Raw genomic sequence first — 13,403 nt, 5'->3', positions numbered from 1 at the left:
GCCTCACCTGCGGTCTGGGGGTCACCAGCTGAGCTGGCCAGGCTGTGGAGAGGTGCACTAGCTGCCAGCCCACCCTGCCCCTGTCCCTGTCCCTGTCCCTGTCCCTGCCCCTGCCCCTGCCCCTGCCCCACTCACAGCAAGGAGAAACCTTCGGCTTCCCAAAGGAATCAGCAGCAAAACAGTGCTCAAATGGCGACCCAGATCGTAGCTGCCATGCGGGGGGGGGCTGTGGTGGTGGGGGGTCCCTGCCCTGGCCCTGCACACAGTGCTGCAGCGAGCCATCCTGCCAGGACAGTGACCCCAGGGCAGGGGCTGGTGGGGATGAACATGGGCAGTGTCCTGGGCAGTCCGGGGACCCCCCACCCCTTGCGGTGCTGCTGGTCCCTCCAAGGGGACCTGCCTGCTGGTCCATCCATCCATCCGGCTCTCCCGTGGGCATCCCGGCCCTGTGGCACATCTCAGCATGGCCCCAGGGAGCCCCATGTCCCAGCGTGGCCCCAGGGAGCCCCATGTCCCAGCATGGCCCCAGCTCTCCCTTCCCACTCCCCTGTACCCCTGCCCCAGCGAGGAGGGAGGTCTGCCAGGTGCTGACACTGTGTTTCTTCCCACAGACAATGCTGACTGCCATTTCCATGAGTGCGATTGCCACCAACGGTGTGGTGCCAGGTAGAGCCCGTGTGTGTGTGTGTGTCAGGGGTGAAGGGAACTGGCTCCCTCCTGGGTCAGGCTCCTGCGGGAAGCCCTGTGCCCCAGAAGGGCCAGACCAAGCATGGCAAAGGGCTGGGAAAACAGAAAGCATCCCCCAAGGCTGTCCCGCTCCATGGGCCATGCTGGCCAAGCTCTGCAGCTGCCCTGCGCCGCGCTCGGGAGGGCGGACGTCACCGCCAGCCGCTCCCTAGCCTTCTGCCACCAGCCCGCGCGGGTTCCTCGTGGCCCAGGGGGAGCACGGAGCTGGAGCTGCCACCCGTCCCCAGAGCCGCAAGGTGCAGATGGCAGCGAGAGCCGCCAGCCGCGGCTCCTCCCTCTGCCAGACTGGCGAGGCCGCGCGGGAGCCAGGGAGACATGCTGGCAGGAGGATGGGGAGCAGGGCGCCATGGGCTGGGCGGTGGGGTGGCCTCTCCTGCCAGCCTCCCCAAGCTGCGCCAGACGCGAGGACGCTGCTGTGTGCGGTCTCTACCCCTGGGGAGGCACTGGGGGGGTCTGGCTGTGTGCGTGCCCCTGGGCTGCCTCCCCCAGAGCATGCCCAACCCCACAGAGCCCCGGGGGAGCTGGGAGCGGGCAAGCTGTGCCAGCCCAGCTAGTCCACTGGGCTGGGCACGGCAGTGACAGCCCCAGTGCAGAGCATAATTAAAGGTATTTATCATCCTGCTGCCACAGCGGGACCATTGATCGTGGCAGCCTGGCTCTAAGCGCTCCTCTGGGAGGATGGAGCAGGGCCCATGTCCCTGGGGCTCCAGCACCTGTCTGGCATCCCAGGGGATGTGTGTCCCTGCAGCCATCACACCTGACTGCTGGGGTCCCAGGGAATGGCTTTGCCAGTGCAGTCACTCCTGCTGCTCCGGGGCCCTGGAGACTGCGTCCTGCTCTGTGCTGCAGCAGGGTCCAGGGCTGCCCCAGCTCCATCCTGCCCTCAGGGATGCCTGGCAGGGCTGGGGGTCCTGCTGGGGTCTGGCCAGGACCCAGTTTTACTCTCTCCGGCAGCGGGTGGCTCCTACTACATGATCTCGCGCTCCCTGGGACCTGAGTTTGGTGGAGCTGTGGGGCTCTGCTTCTACCTCGGCACCACCTTTGCCGGCGCCATGTACATCCTGGGGACCATCGAAATCCTGCTGGTATGTGCCTGGTCCTTCCCCCTGCACAGTGTTGAGGGCTCAGATCCTGGCGCAGCAGCTCTGCCCTTGCCTGCCCATGCTGCCCACTCCTCGTGACCCATCAGGGAGCTGAGGCTTTGCAGTGGGGCTGAGGGACCCTTCCTTGGAGTCGCCTCCACGGGGCCATTAGCCAGACAGTGATGCTATGACTCTCTCCCAGGCCTACATCTTCCCAGCCATGGCCATCTTCAAGGCAGAGGATGCCAGTGGGGAGGCGGCCGCAATGCTCAACAACATGCGCGTGTACGGCACCTGCGTGCTGACCTGCATGGCCACTGTGGTGTTCGTGGGGGTCAAGTATGTCAACAAGTTTGCCCTGGTCTTCCTGGGCTGTGTCATCCTCTCCATCCTCGCCATCTACGCTGGTGTCATCAAGTCGGCCTTCGACCCGCCAAGCTTCCCGTGAGTACAGCGTCCCACGGGGCTGCAGCGGGGCTGGGGTGCACAGGCGCACGGCTGAGTGCCTGCCCACCCCCTCCAGGATCTGCCTCCTGGGCAACAGGACCCTCTCGCGCCATGGCTTCGACCTCTGCACCAAGATGGTGGTGGAGGGGAACGAGACGGTGGGCTCCAAGCTCTGGGAGCTTTTCTGCACCTCCCGCTTCCTCAACGCCACCTGTGATGAGTACTTCACCATGAACAACGTGACCGAGATCGAGGGCATCCCCGGCGCTGCCAGCGGCCTCATCCAAGGTAAGCACGGCACGGGAACAGATGCACGGGGACGGAGGAACGGGAATGGAGGCGTGGGGATGCGGGCATGGGGACGGAGGCACAGGATGAGCCCCAGGGGAGCTGTGGTGGGGCAACGGCTGTGCCTGCTGGGCAGCTCTGCCAGCAGGGCTGGTGGAGGGGCCAGTGCAACAGGGGGCCATTGTGTGTATGCGGCCGGCCCGTCGGACATGGCAGGCTGGTGGTGTGGGGCTGGGTGGGCAGTGCCGGGTCCAGGTGAGGGGGCACGTGGGCGATCCCTGCCGTGGGCTGCTCTGGCCCTTGGGCGCAGCGAGCTGGGCTCACGCCATGCTGGGCAGCAGGATGGACTCCTGCACCGTGTGACTGAGCTGGGTGCTGCGTCTGCCCGCGTGCGGTCTGTGCCAGCCAGACCACAACAGGATGGCTCTGAAGGATGCCCAAAGGCTGGGGAGGAATAAATCCTCCCTCTGCTTCCTCTTGGCCTTTGGAAAGGCTGGTATTGATCTGAGGTTTCATGAGGAGTGATCGCCCCTTGGGGGCACTTTGCTGCTGTGGCCGCAGCCACACCGGGAGAGTGGCCAGGGCCGCAGAAAAACTCGTGAATTTGCTGGGAGGAGCCACTTTTGACCTGTTTTTTTCGGAGCTGCTGGTACATTTGCCAGGTCCTCACACTCCGCAGCAGGTGGCAGAGGCCGATGCTCTGTGCTACGCTCAGAGGGCATTTGCAGACCTCTGCTCCGCAGGGCCGTGGCAGCAGGATCTGCTCTGGGCGCTGCCGGGCCGGGCCGGGTGTTGGGGCTCAGGAGCGCAGCACTCCGTCGGGTTCCCTGCCTGCGGAGCCATGAGCAGGATCAGCCCTTCCCCAGTGCAGCAGCCGGGCCGGGCGCTCCTGTGGTGCCAGACTGGGTGTCGGGACAGTGGCTGTGCTGGCCTCGTAGCACGCTGGGTGCATGCAGTGAGCTTGCTGCAGCTCCATCTCTGGCAGGTCCCACAGAGCAGGGTAGAGGCTGGGGTGGCCGGGCATGACTAGCACTTGCCGGGGGAGCAGCCCTGGTTGCATCTCCACCGGGTGCCGAGGCTGAGACTGCGCCACAGCGGCTGCGGCACCGCTCCAGCCCGTCCCTGCCGCCGTGGCTGTGTAGAACCAGGTGTGGGGGCTCAGGCTTCACTAAGTGTGTGGCGCCTGGCACTACGTCTGCCAGGCCACATCGTGGTGATGTGATGGAGCGTGTTCGCTGGGTGTTTGGGAGGCTCCTGATGGCATCCCACGCTGAGGTCTCGTGGGGCAGATAAGGAGTCCCTGGCTGCTGGGTACAGCCTGCTCCTGCTGCCAGTGGTCCTGCCAGGGAGGGGACACAGACCCCCCCCGCCTGGCCCGGCCAGTCTTTGTCAGGGCAGCAGACAGCAAATGCTCCTGCACCTGGGGTGTGCGGGGCAGAGCCAGCACCTGGCTCTGGGGCAGCTGGTGGCGAGGGTGACCAGGCTGGCAGTGTCTCGAGATGGGGTGTCACCACGTGGCCCCGGCACATGTGGCTGGGGCTGGCTGTGCTGTAGGCACTGGGTCTCCCTGCGGGGAGAAAAATGCCTTTCTGGGAGGATGAGTTGGGCAGGGCTGTGTCAGTGGGGGCCAGCCCTGTCTGTCACCCGAGAGCGGTCAGGGGAGGTCGCGTGGCCGGGGAGGGGTGCTCAGTGCTGGGTGCTGAGGGCTGGCTGGTCCCTCTGGGGCCTCTTTGGACCCACTCAGCAGTCCCTTCGCAATGCCGCACCGAGGGCTGTCAGCCTCTCCCCGCCATGCCCAGGCGCTGGCTGCTCTATGCTGCTCCAGTTTCTCACCGCGATCTGCGGCCAAGGCAGCATGCGGAGGGACAGTAAGCCTGTTACATCAGCCCTGCACTCGTAATCCCATCAAAAACATTATCAAGTTACTTTGACACGATCCACTTTCCTTAAACCTGTGTTGATCAGCATTAATTATATTACCCTCTTAATTATTTGCTACTGCAATCCCATGTCAGCTGCTCCAGTATCTTGCAGGGACGATGCCAGCGGCAGGACGGACCTGCTCTGGTCGCCCACCCGCGCTGCCGGGCCTGTCCCCAGTCCGGTGTTTCTGCACATCTGTGACAGGCCAGGGATGCCCCATCCCTCGCCCGCCAGATGCCAGCAGCCCTGGCTGCCGGCCATGCCGGCTGCTTAGCGAGGCTGGGGCGGGCAGAGGCAGTGCTGGACACCTCGGTGCTCCGTCGCTTTGGGCTGTGGGGCCGGAGGGTGCTGTGCCGGGTGCAGGCGGCTCCCTGGCACCTCCTCATGCCAGCCGCACTGCCCGGCCTCCTGCCTCCTCCCAGAGAACCTCTGGAGCTCGTACCTGACCAAGGGTGTGATCGTGGAGAAGCGGGGGCTGCCGTCGGTGAGCCCCCCCGACACCCCGGTGGACATGGACCAGCCCTACGTCTTCAGCGACATGACCTCCTACTTCACCCTGCTCGTCGGCATCTACTTCCCCTCGGTCACAGGTCGGAACCGCCGCCGGCCCCACTCGGGTGCCGTGAGGCACCGGCTGGCACACGTGCCACCGGGCGCGCTCCCGCGGAGCCCCACGTGCGCCTGCTCCCCGCGCTGGGTGCGTCGGCGTCGGTGGCATGGGGGTGGGGGTGGATCGCCGCCCGCGCCTCCCACGCGGCCACCCGCGCTCCAGATCTGACGGTGCCGCTCGGCGCTGCGCTGACGTCCCGCAGCTCCGGTATTTATAGCTCCCCGGGGGCGGATGAGCCCCCCCCTCCCCGCCCCAGTCCCACTGCGAAGCTGGTGCGGGGTGCAGCCACCAGGTCCTGCCTGCTGCTCCGCTGGTGCCAGAGCCAGCAGGACCCCCCAGAGCCAGCGGGACCCCCAGGGCTGTCCCAGGCATGGCGATCGGTGGCGGGGTCTGGTGCTGCGGGGGTCTCGGCAGCCAGATGGGCCCTGCAACACTGCTCGGCGCGCGGACCCTGCCGCCCTCCCACCCAGTGCCCACTTACTGGCAGGTCCTGTTTTTTGCGCGGTGTATGTCCCCTCAGTGATGCAGGCTGAGCTACAGGTGGCCGTGTCCCGGCTGTGGGGTCCTGCCCTGCCGGGCACGGCGGGATGGCCGCCCCGGCCGCTGCCACAGCAGGAGTGCAGGTCGTCCCTCAGACCGTGCCGAACCTGCCGAGCTGTGTCCCAGCCTGGCCTCCTGCCTTCCCAGAGCAGCGCCCGGGGCTGGACCCTGTCCCGGTCACTGCTGCAGTCACCATCCCTACTTGAGCTAATTAAAGGCTAATGAGACAAGTCACTTAAGAGTGTTTTGAGCCTAATCCTTGAATGGCCTCAGTCAGTGGCTCGGAGGGGGGGGAAGTGCTGGGGAGACAGGGGAGTGGGCTGGGGGCCCCAAGCCATGGCAGTGCCTGCTCCACTGCCAGCTGTGTGCCCGCTCCCCGTCCTGGCACACCGCTGAGCTGGTGCCTTGCCATGCCTAGGGCTCGCATGGTGCCCAGCATGAGCCGTTCTGCCGGCTTGGACGGGCAAGGGCTGCGACTCTGCCTACCATGACACTGTCCCCTCTTTCCTCAGGCATCATGGCTGGCTCCAACCGCTCTGGAGACCTGCGGGACGCCCAGAAGTCCATCCCCACGGGCACCATCCTGGCCATCGCCACCACCTCTGCGGTCTGTATCCTCCAGGGCTCGCCTGAGCCTGGGCCATGGGGCTGAGGGTGGGTGGGCTTGCTCTGCGGGGCCAACCTGCTCAGGTGCCTTGCCAGGCTGGGATGGGGGTCCCAGCACCCTACTGGCGGGGGGCAAGCAGGCACTCTGTGTCCTCCTGGTTCTCCTTGACCGCCTGGCAGATATCAGCTCCGTTGTCCTCTTTGGGGCGTGCATTGAGGGGGTCGTCCTGCGTGACAAGTGAGTGTCCCGGGGCCATGCAGGGCAGATGTGGGGGAGCCCGGCAGCCCCCAGGAGTAGCTCCCAGGAATGGTCTGGGGCAGGGGCAGCCCCAGGGGGAGGTGGGGGTGTGAGGGGGGGGCTGCAGCCAGGACACACTGGGCGGATGGGGTGGCACTGAAGGGTCTGTGGGGCTCCCGTGGTGAGAGTGCCAGGGTGGGGGGGCTTTTGGGGCTTGTGTGTGCCCTGGCCATGTTTTGCTGCACATCCGCAGACCTTCCTCCCGCTCCAGGGCTGCAGGCAGCGCGCTTGTTTGTCAACAGGCAGGGCTGCCTGCGTATCTGGGGCAGCCCAGCTGGCTGCACGCGGCAGGTGACACTTCTGGGTCGCCAGCACCAGCACAAACAGGATCCAACCACACGCAGCCTTAATAGGTCTCCTCCCAGCACAGGGGATGGGGAGCCCCCGACCCACACCTCTCCCTCGTCCCCTGCCACAGTCACAGGCAGGGGGATGGGGACAGACCCCCAGCTACCTGAGACCCCATTCCCTTGCTCACCCCCCGTGGGTGGTGGGGGGCTGTCAGCAGCCACGGCAGGGTCCTTCCCCGGTCCTTTCACACAGACCCCTCCCCGGTGGTGTCCCTCGGTGGCAGACCTGCCCGGGGGGCTGGGTTGTGCCACCGCAGCGCTGGCGCTCTTGGGGCTCAGCCATGGGACAGAGCCACAGGTGATGCTCGTGTCCCACAGGTTTGGTGAAGCTGTCAACGGGAACCTGGTGGTTGGCACCCTGGCATGGCCATCCCCGTGGGTCATTGTCATCGGCTCCTTCTTCTCCACGTGTGGGGCCGGTCTGCAGAGCCTCACAGGAGCCCCCCGCCTCCTGCAAGCCATCTCCAGGGACGGGATCGTGCCCTTCCTCAGGGTAGGCATCCCCCAAGCCCAGCACTGCCGGCCCTGAGCGCCCACGGCTCCCACCAGTGTGGGAGACCGGCAGACACCTGCGCTGCCTCCTCCCAGCACCGCCGCCTGCCAGAGCAGCCCAGCTGCCATGTCCGCGTCCCACTGGCACCGGCGTTGTGCCGGCGTTGTGCCGGGCTGTCTTGGGGGGAGTTTGGCTGCGGTGTCGGTGGGAGGAGAGTGCCGGGAAAGGTCAGGATCCCCTCCCCCCGCTGCCGTGCCGCTTCATATTTTATCTGCTCTCTGAAGACGCGTTCTCACAACCTCATCTCTCCAAATCCAACCCGACAGCTCCCCCCCAGGGAAGAGCGGGCTAATTTTATCCTCCCTCCTTCACCCTGCCAGCCCCAGCCCGAGCTCTCGCTGGCTCACGCTGCCCGCACCCTCTAATGCATCCAGACACGCACCCCTGGCCCCCCTCCTCGTGCCCAGACCCCCACCATGTCCCCGCAGCTGCAGGAGGGGCTGCTGTGCACCGGCAGCGTGTCCATCCTGGGCACCGGGTGCCCGACTCCACACCAGCTGTGGCCAGGCTGAGCTGGGCCTCCTTACCGGCTGGGGGTCCCAAGGGGACAAGGGCTGCTCTGGGTGCAGGGAGGGCTGTGGGGTCTGCTGGGAAGGGGGCTGTACCGGCAGTGGGAGCCAGCCCCGCCAGTCCTGGGATCATTCCCCCGGCGGGACCTGGCTCGGGATGCGCACCAGCTCGTGGCGGTGCTTGTGTGGTCCCAGGAGGGTCCGGCTCCGTCGGACTGTGCCAAGGACCCTTGCCCAGGGCTGCATGGTGCCAGTGTTGCAGAGCCCTACCGAGTCCCTCTCCCTTCCTCGCTCCCAGGTCTTTGGCCACGGCAAAGCCAACGGGGAGCCAACGTGGGCCCTGCTGCTCACAGCCTGCATCTGCGAGATCGGCATCCTGATCGCCTCCCTGGACGAGGTGGCTCCCATCCTCTCCATGTAGGCAGCATGCTCTGTCCACCCGCACCTTCGCAAGCGGCAGACGGGCCCGCGCCCCCTCATCCTGGCCAAGCGGGTGGCGTGTGGGGGGTCTCTGCTCCCCGGGGGGGGGACACCCGGGAAGAGGGTAGCCCCACAGGGAGCCCAGGGCCCCTCCTCGGCCAGCACTGGGACCTTGTTGCTCCGCGACCCCAGCTCCCCGGTCCATCGGCAGTGCTTGCGCCTGCGCTCGCTACCCCGGGGCTGGGAGGTGCGGTGGGGCCTGGCTGCAGCCCCAGTCCAGCCCGGCACGCCCGGCTCAGCCTCATGCTCTCTCCTGCAGGTTTTTCCTCATGTGCTACATGTTCGTCAACCTGGCATGTGCGGTGCAGACCCTGCTGCGGACGCCCAACTGGCGGCCCCGCTTCCGCTACTACCACTGGTGAGCCAGGACGGGATGGGAGCAGACGGGGCGCGGTGCCCTGCCACCCCCCTGGCCACCCCAGGCCAGGGACCCCGGTAGCGCTGCGGGGGCCAGGGCGCACTGACAGTGCCGGGCTCTCTGCAGGACCCTGTCCTTCCTGGGTATGAGCCTCTGCTTAGCGCTGATGTTCATCTGCTCCTGGTACTACGCGTTGGTCGCCATGCTGATCGCTGGCCTCATCTACAAATACATCGAGTACCGCGGGTAAGGGTGGCCGCAGTGCCGCAGACCTTGGCCAGCGCTGACAGCCGCCCCTCGGTGCCTCAGCCCCTCAGTGTGGGCTGCTGAGCTCCGCTGGGCTGCTCGTCCTGGGATGCTCCGGGGTGCAAGTGTGGTGCTCCGTGGTCAGAGCCATGGGCATCCCTTACAAGCTGCTGGTTCCCACAGGGCGGAGAAGGAGTGGGGTGATGGGATCCGGGGGCTGTCCCTGAGCGCAGCCCGCTACGCCCTACTGCGGCTAGAGGAGGGGCCCCCACACACCAAGAACTGGAGGTGAGGCCAGGCTGGGGACTGGGGGGACCGGGGCGGGGCCAGGGTGGGGGCTGGCCGGGGCGCGGGTGCTGACTACAGGACTGTCCTTCCAGGCCGCAGCTGCTGGTCCTGGTCCGCGGGGATCAGGAGCAGAACGTGGTGCACCCGCAGCTCCTGTCCTTCACGTCGCAGCTCAAGGCTGGCAAGGGGCTCACCATCGTGGCCTCCGTGCTGGAAGGGACCTTCCTGGACAACCACCCGCAGGCGCAGAGGGCAGAGGAGGTGAGAGCTTCCTGCACCGGGGCCGCTGACCATGCCGGGCTGGGATCTGCCAGCTATGGGTGCCCATGGCCGTCCCCAGGAGCCCAGGGGCACTTCTGCCCCATGGATGGGGCTGGTGCCTTCAGCTGGCCAGGAGAGCAGTGGGGTGGCACCAGGCAGAGCCTGAAGACTCCATGCTTCACTGGTGTTCAGAGCATCACAGGGACCTCCGGACCCCTGCCCCCCTCCCCAGATGCCAGAGGCACAAGCTGGGCACTGGTCCCAGTCTTGACCAGCTGCTGCAGGGCTTGGCACAGCATGGCACAGCACAGTGCCTGGCCAGGGGCTGCTGGGCTGAGAAGCCCCTCAGCTCCCCTGCAGCCCCTGCAGCCGCTGCCACCCAACCCTCCCCATGGCCCCAGTGCCAGGCAGGGTGGGAGACAGGAGCCTTTCCCCACTGGAGCAGGAGCCCTCCCCACCCTCCCTCACCTCCGCGCCAGCCGGGCAGCGTGTTAATGAGATTAAGCCCTCGGAAGCAAACAGTTTCTCTCCCATGCAGACATGTTATAATTTCTCTAAGTAAATAACTCTAATTGCTGCTCCACCGCCCGTCAGAGCCCTGGCACAGGGACACCCTCCACTCGGCATGGCACAGAGCCGTGTGCCAGCTCCGCTCACCATCGGGCCTCAGCCCCCCCCAGCCTGGAGCTCCTGGCCTGCCATGGGGCACAAAGACCTGGGCACCCTGTGGGGACCTGCACCCCACAATCTGCACCCTGTACCCACACCCCGCACCCTGCACCCTGCCTGGCCAGGGTGCCACTGCCAGGGCTGGCGGCTGCCGTGCTTGCGATCTCTGACCTCCCTCTCTCACCACTAGTCCATCCGCCGCCTGATGGAAGCGGAGAAGGTGAAGGGCTTTTGCCAGGTGGTGATCTCCTCCAACCTGCGGGACGGCATGTCCCACCTCATCCAGTCCAGCGGGCTGGGGGGGCTGCAGCACAACACGGTGCTGGTGGGCTGGCCCCGCAGCTGGCGCCAGAAGGAGGACCACCAGACCTGGAGGAACTTCATCGGTAGGCACCACGGAGGGCGGATGCTGCTGGGTTGGGGGGGGCTGTGAGCCACCCCGGCTGATGTGGCCCTTCCCCTCCCAGAGCTGGTGCGAGAGACCACGGCTGGGCACCTGGCCTTGCTGGTGGCCAAGAATGTCGCCATGTTCCCGGGCAACCAGGAGCGGTTCTCGGAGGGCCACATCGATGTCTGGTGGATCGTCCACGATGGGGGGATGCTCATGCTGCTGCCCTTCCTCCTGCGGCACCACAAGGTAGCTCGGGCCCCGCAGTGTGGGGCGGGGGTCCGGGGCTGACCCCACCGAGCTATGCCCATGCCTCCCTCCTTCGCAGGTCTGGCGCAAGTGCAAGATGCGTATCTTCACGGTGGCGCAGATGGACGACAACAGCATCCAGATGAAGAAGGACCTGACCACATTCCTGTACCACCTGCGCATCACCGCAGAGGTGGAGGTGGTGGAGATGGTGAGTGCTGGGATGGGGCACGTGCCGCAGTCTGGGATGCTGCGCGTGGGAGAGCCAGACAGACCCTGCTACAGGGGCACAGCACCATCAGGGGGGACGCAGCACCATGGTGGGGACATGCAACTCCACAGCAGGACACAGAACCACAGGGACACATAGGTCCACCGAGACATGCAGGGCCAGGCTAGGAGCAGTGCGTGCAGCTCACCCTGCCCCACGGTTCCACCCACAGCACGAGAGCGACATCTCCGCCTACACCTACGAGAAGACGCTGGTGATGGAGCAGCGCTCCCAGATCCTCAAGCAAATGCACCTCACCAAGAATGAGCGGGAGCGGGAGGTGAGGCCGCAGGACAGTCTGGGTGGGATCCAGCCCCCATGGTGGCTGTGCTGCTGACCAAGCAGCCCCACAGCTCTATGCACTCATCCTGCTGGGGAGCCGGGGCTGCAGGCTGGAGTCTGCCCAGCCAAGCCCTCTTCTGCCCTGCTCCCCTGGCTGACCCTGTCCCACACAGATCCAGAGCATCACGGACGAGTCCCGTGGCTCCATCCGGCGCAAGAACCCAGCCAACACGCGCCTGCGCCTAAGTGTCCCCGAGGAGCAAGTGGGGGATGGCGAGGAGAAGCCAGAGGAGGAGGTGAGGGACTGTGCCAGGATGCGGCCCAGGCAGGTGGCTGGCCCCGGCCCGTGCCTACCGTCCCCCTCTCCTCTCTGCAGGTCCAGCTCATCCATGACAAAAACGCCACCACCTTCTCCAGCAGCTCCCAGTCCCCTGGTGATGAGGTGGAGACGGCACCTGAGAAGGTGCATCTCACCTGGACCAAGGAGAAATCTGTCGCCGAGAAGAACAAGAGCAAGAGCCCTGTCAGCCCTGAGGGCATCAAGGACTTCTTCAACATGAAGCCGTACGGCCCCACATGCTGCCACCCAGTTCCCACCTATGCCCCGCATCCCCAGCCATCCCTGCCCGCCCCAGCCAGCTGGGTGCAGGCAGGGCCCTGGCAGCACCAGTTTAGTCCCTGCTCTGAGAAGGGGGTCCAGCAGCCCGGGTGCCCTGAGCTTGCCCCTGGGGAAGGGCTAGGTGGGAGGTGGAGTGGGGTCCCCGCACAGACCTGCATCGGCGAGGGATGGGGCAGCATGCACTGTGGGGACTTGGGGTGCACAGCCGGCACTCACCTCTTCTTTTTCTCTCTCTTTCTCTCTCCCCTGGCCCCATTGTGCTCCTGGCAGGGAGTGGGAGAACCTGTAAGTCTGGGTTTGGCTGGGTGCCGGGTCCCAGGGTGGGGGGACCCAGGTCGCCACTTGCGGGGCAACACGCCCGGAGCCATCGGGGTTGCCCCCAACGCACAAGGGCGGCTCAGTGTGCTGCGACAGCTGCTGCTGGCGCAGTGCTAGACGGCTCGCCCGGGTGGCACGCGGGGGCTGTGGCTGCCAACCCCTGCGCAGACTCTGCACGCTGCACGGTGCCCGTGCCGCGTGCTCCCCGTCTGCCCCGTTACGCTGCCGGCAGCTTCCTGGCAGCCTGGGCTCGGGCACCTGCGGTGACACTCGCGCCGTCTGCTCCTGCTCGCTCCCACATGGCTCGGCCCCGAGCAGCCGTGGTTTGCCACTGCCAGTGGGCACCATGCATGGCCCTGCAGCTCACGGCTGCCAGTGCAGGCTCAGAATTGCCAGCGGCCATGCCAGGCAAAGCTTGCTGTGCCCCAAGCTCGTGCTGCAGCCCAGCCCCAGACCCCTCTGGGGCAGGAGACCAGCCCTCCCTGTGGTCCCTTGGGTCTGGTGTGGCACCGGAGGCTGGCTGTGCCCATCCCTGTGCCCACACGTGCTGTCACCCCCAGGAACCAGTCCAACGTGCGGAGGATGCACACAGCTGTGAAGCTCAACGAGGTGATCGTCAAGAAGTCCCAGGACGCCAAGCTGGTCCTGTTGAACATGCCGGGGCCTCCCCGCAACCGGAAAGGGGATGAGAACTGTATCCTTCCCAGAGGGCCGCCACCAAGACCCCTCTCTGCAGCAGGGGGCTGCGGTTCCCCCAAAGCTGGTGGATCTTGCAGGCGAGTGCCAAGAGGCACCAGTTTAGCACCTGAGCCCGGCCCCCCCCCCCCTCCTTCCCCCAGCTGGGTCCGACAGCCATCGTTGGCACCAGCCTGCCTGTCCGGCAGAGCTGACGCATGCGGGACGGGTGGGGGGCACGTGACATTGCACCTGAACGCATGAGCATGACGGCACATTGTGCGGGGCGCGGGCAGAGATCCACGGGGCTCGGCTGTCTGCTGGGATGGGCTCAGCCACGGTGCCC

General features: G+C 66.4%; 1 protein-coding gene across 3 annotated transcripts in view; it reads left to right on the top strand.

Moving 5' to 3' along the window:
- Positions 1–13,403, top strand: part of SLC12A5 (solute carrier family 12 member 5) — a 33,976-nt gene that overhangs the window by 15,271 nt on the left and 5,302 nt on the right. For all 3 annotated transcript variants that reach the window (XM_069800742.1, XM_069800735.1, XM_069800749.1), the window contains exons 5-25: positions 612–666; positions 1,702–1,832; positions 2,032–2,273; positions 2,353–2,564; positions 4,910–5,077; positions 6,150–6,248; positions 6,424–6,481; positions 7,210–7,384; positions 8,252–8,370; positions 8,693–8,791; positions 8,918–9,037; positions 9,221–9,325; positions 9,418–9,586; positions 10,446–10,641; positions 10,723–10,892; positions 10,972–11,103; positions 11,336–11,443; positions 11,619–11,741; positions 11,822–12,009; positions 12,335–12,349; positions 12,943–13,076. In XM_069800742.1, coding sequence (XP_069656843.1) covers positions 612–666; positions 1,702–1,832; positions 2,032–2,273; positions 2,353–2,564; positions 4,910–5,077; positions 6,150–6,248; positions 6,424–6,481; positions 7,210–7,384; positions 8,252–8,370; positions 8,693–8,791; positions 8,918–9,037; positions 9,221–9,325; positions 9,418–9,586; positions 10,446–10,641; positions 10,723–10,892; positions 10,972–11,103; positions 11,336–11,443; positions 11,619–11,741; positions 11,822–12,009; positions 12,335–12,349; positions 12,943–13,076 — 2,818 coding nt within the window. The remainder of the gene's footprint in view (positions 1–611; positions 667–1,701; positions 1,833–2,031; positions 2,274–2,352; positions 2,565–4,909; positions 5,078–6,149; positions 6,249–6,423; positions 6,482–7,209; positions 7,385–8,251; positions 8,371–8,692; positions 8,792–8,917; positions 9,038–9,220; positions 9,326–9,417; positions 9,587–10,445; positions 10,642–10,722; positions 10,893–10,971; positions 11,104–11,335; positions 11,444–11,618; positions 11,742–11,821; positions 12,010–12,334; positions 12,350–12,942; positions 13,077–13,403) is intronic.

This window comes from Haliaeetus albicilla, chromosome 2 (assembly GCF_947461875.1).
Source record: "Haliaeetus albicilla chromosome 2, bHalAlb1.1, whole genome shotgun sequence".
Lineage (NCBI taxonomy): Eukaryota > Metazoa > Chordata > Aves > Accipitriformes > Accipitridae > Haliaeetus > Haliaeetus albicilla.
The sequence above is the reverse complement of the archived record's forward strand: the minus strand, read 5'-3'. Positions and strand labels throughout refer to the sequence as shown.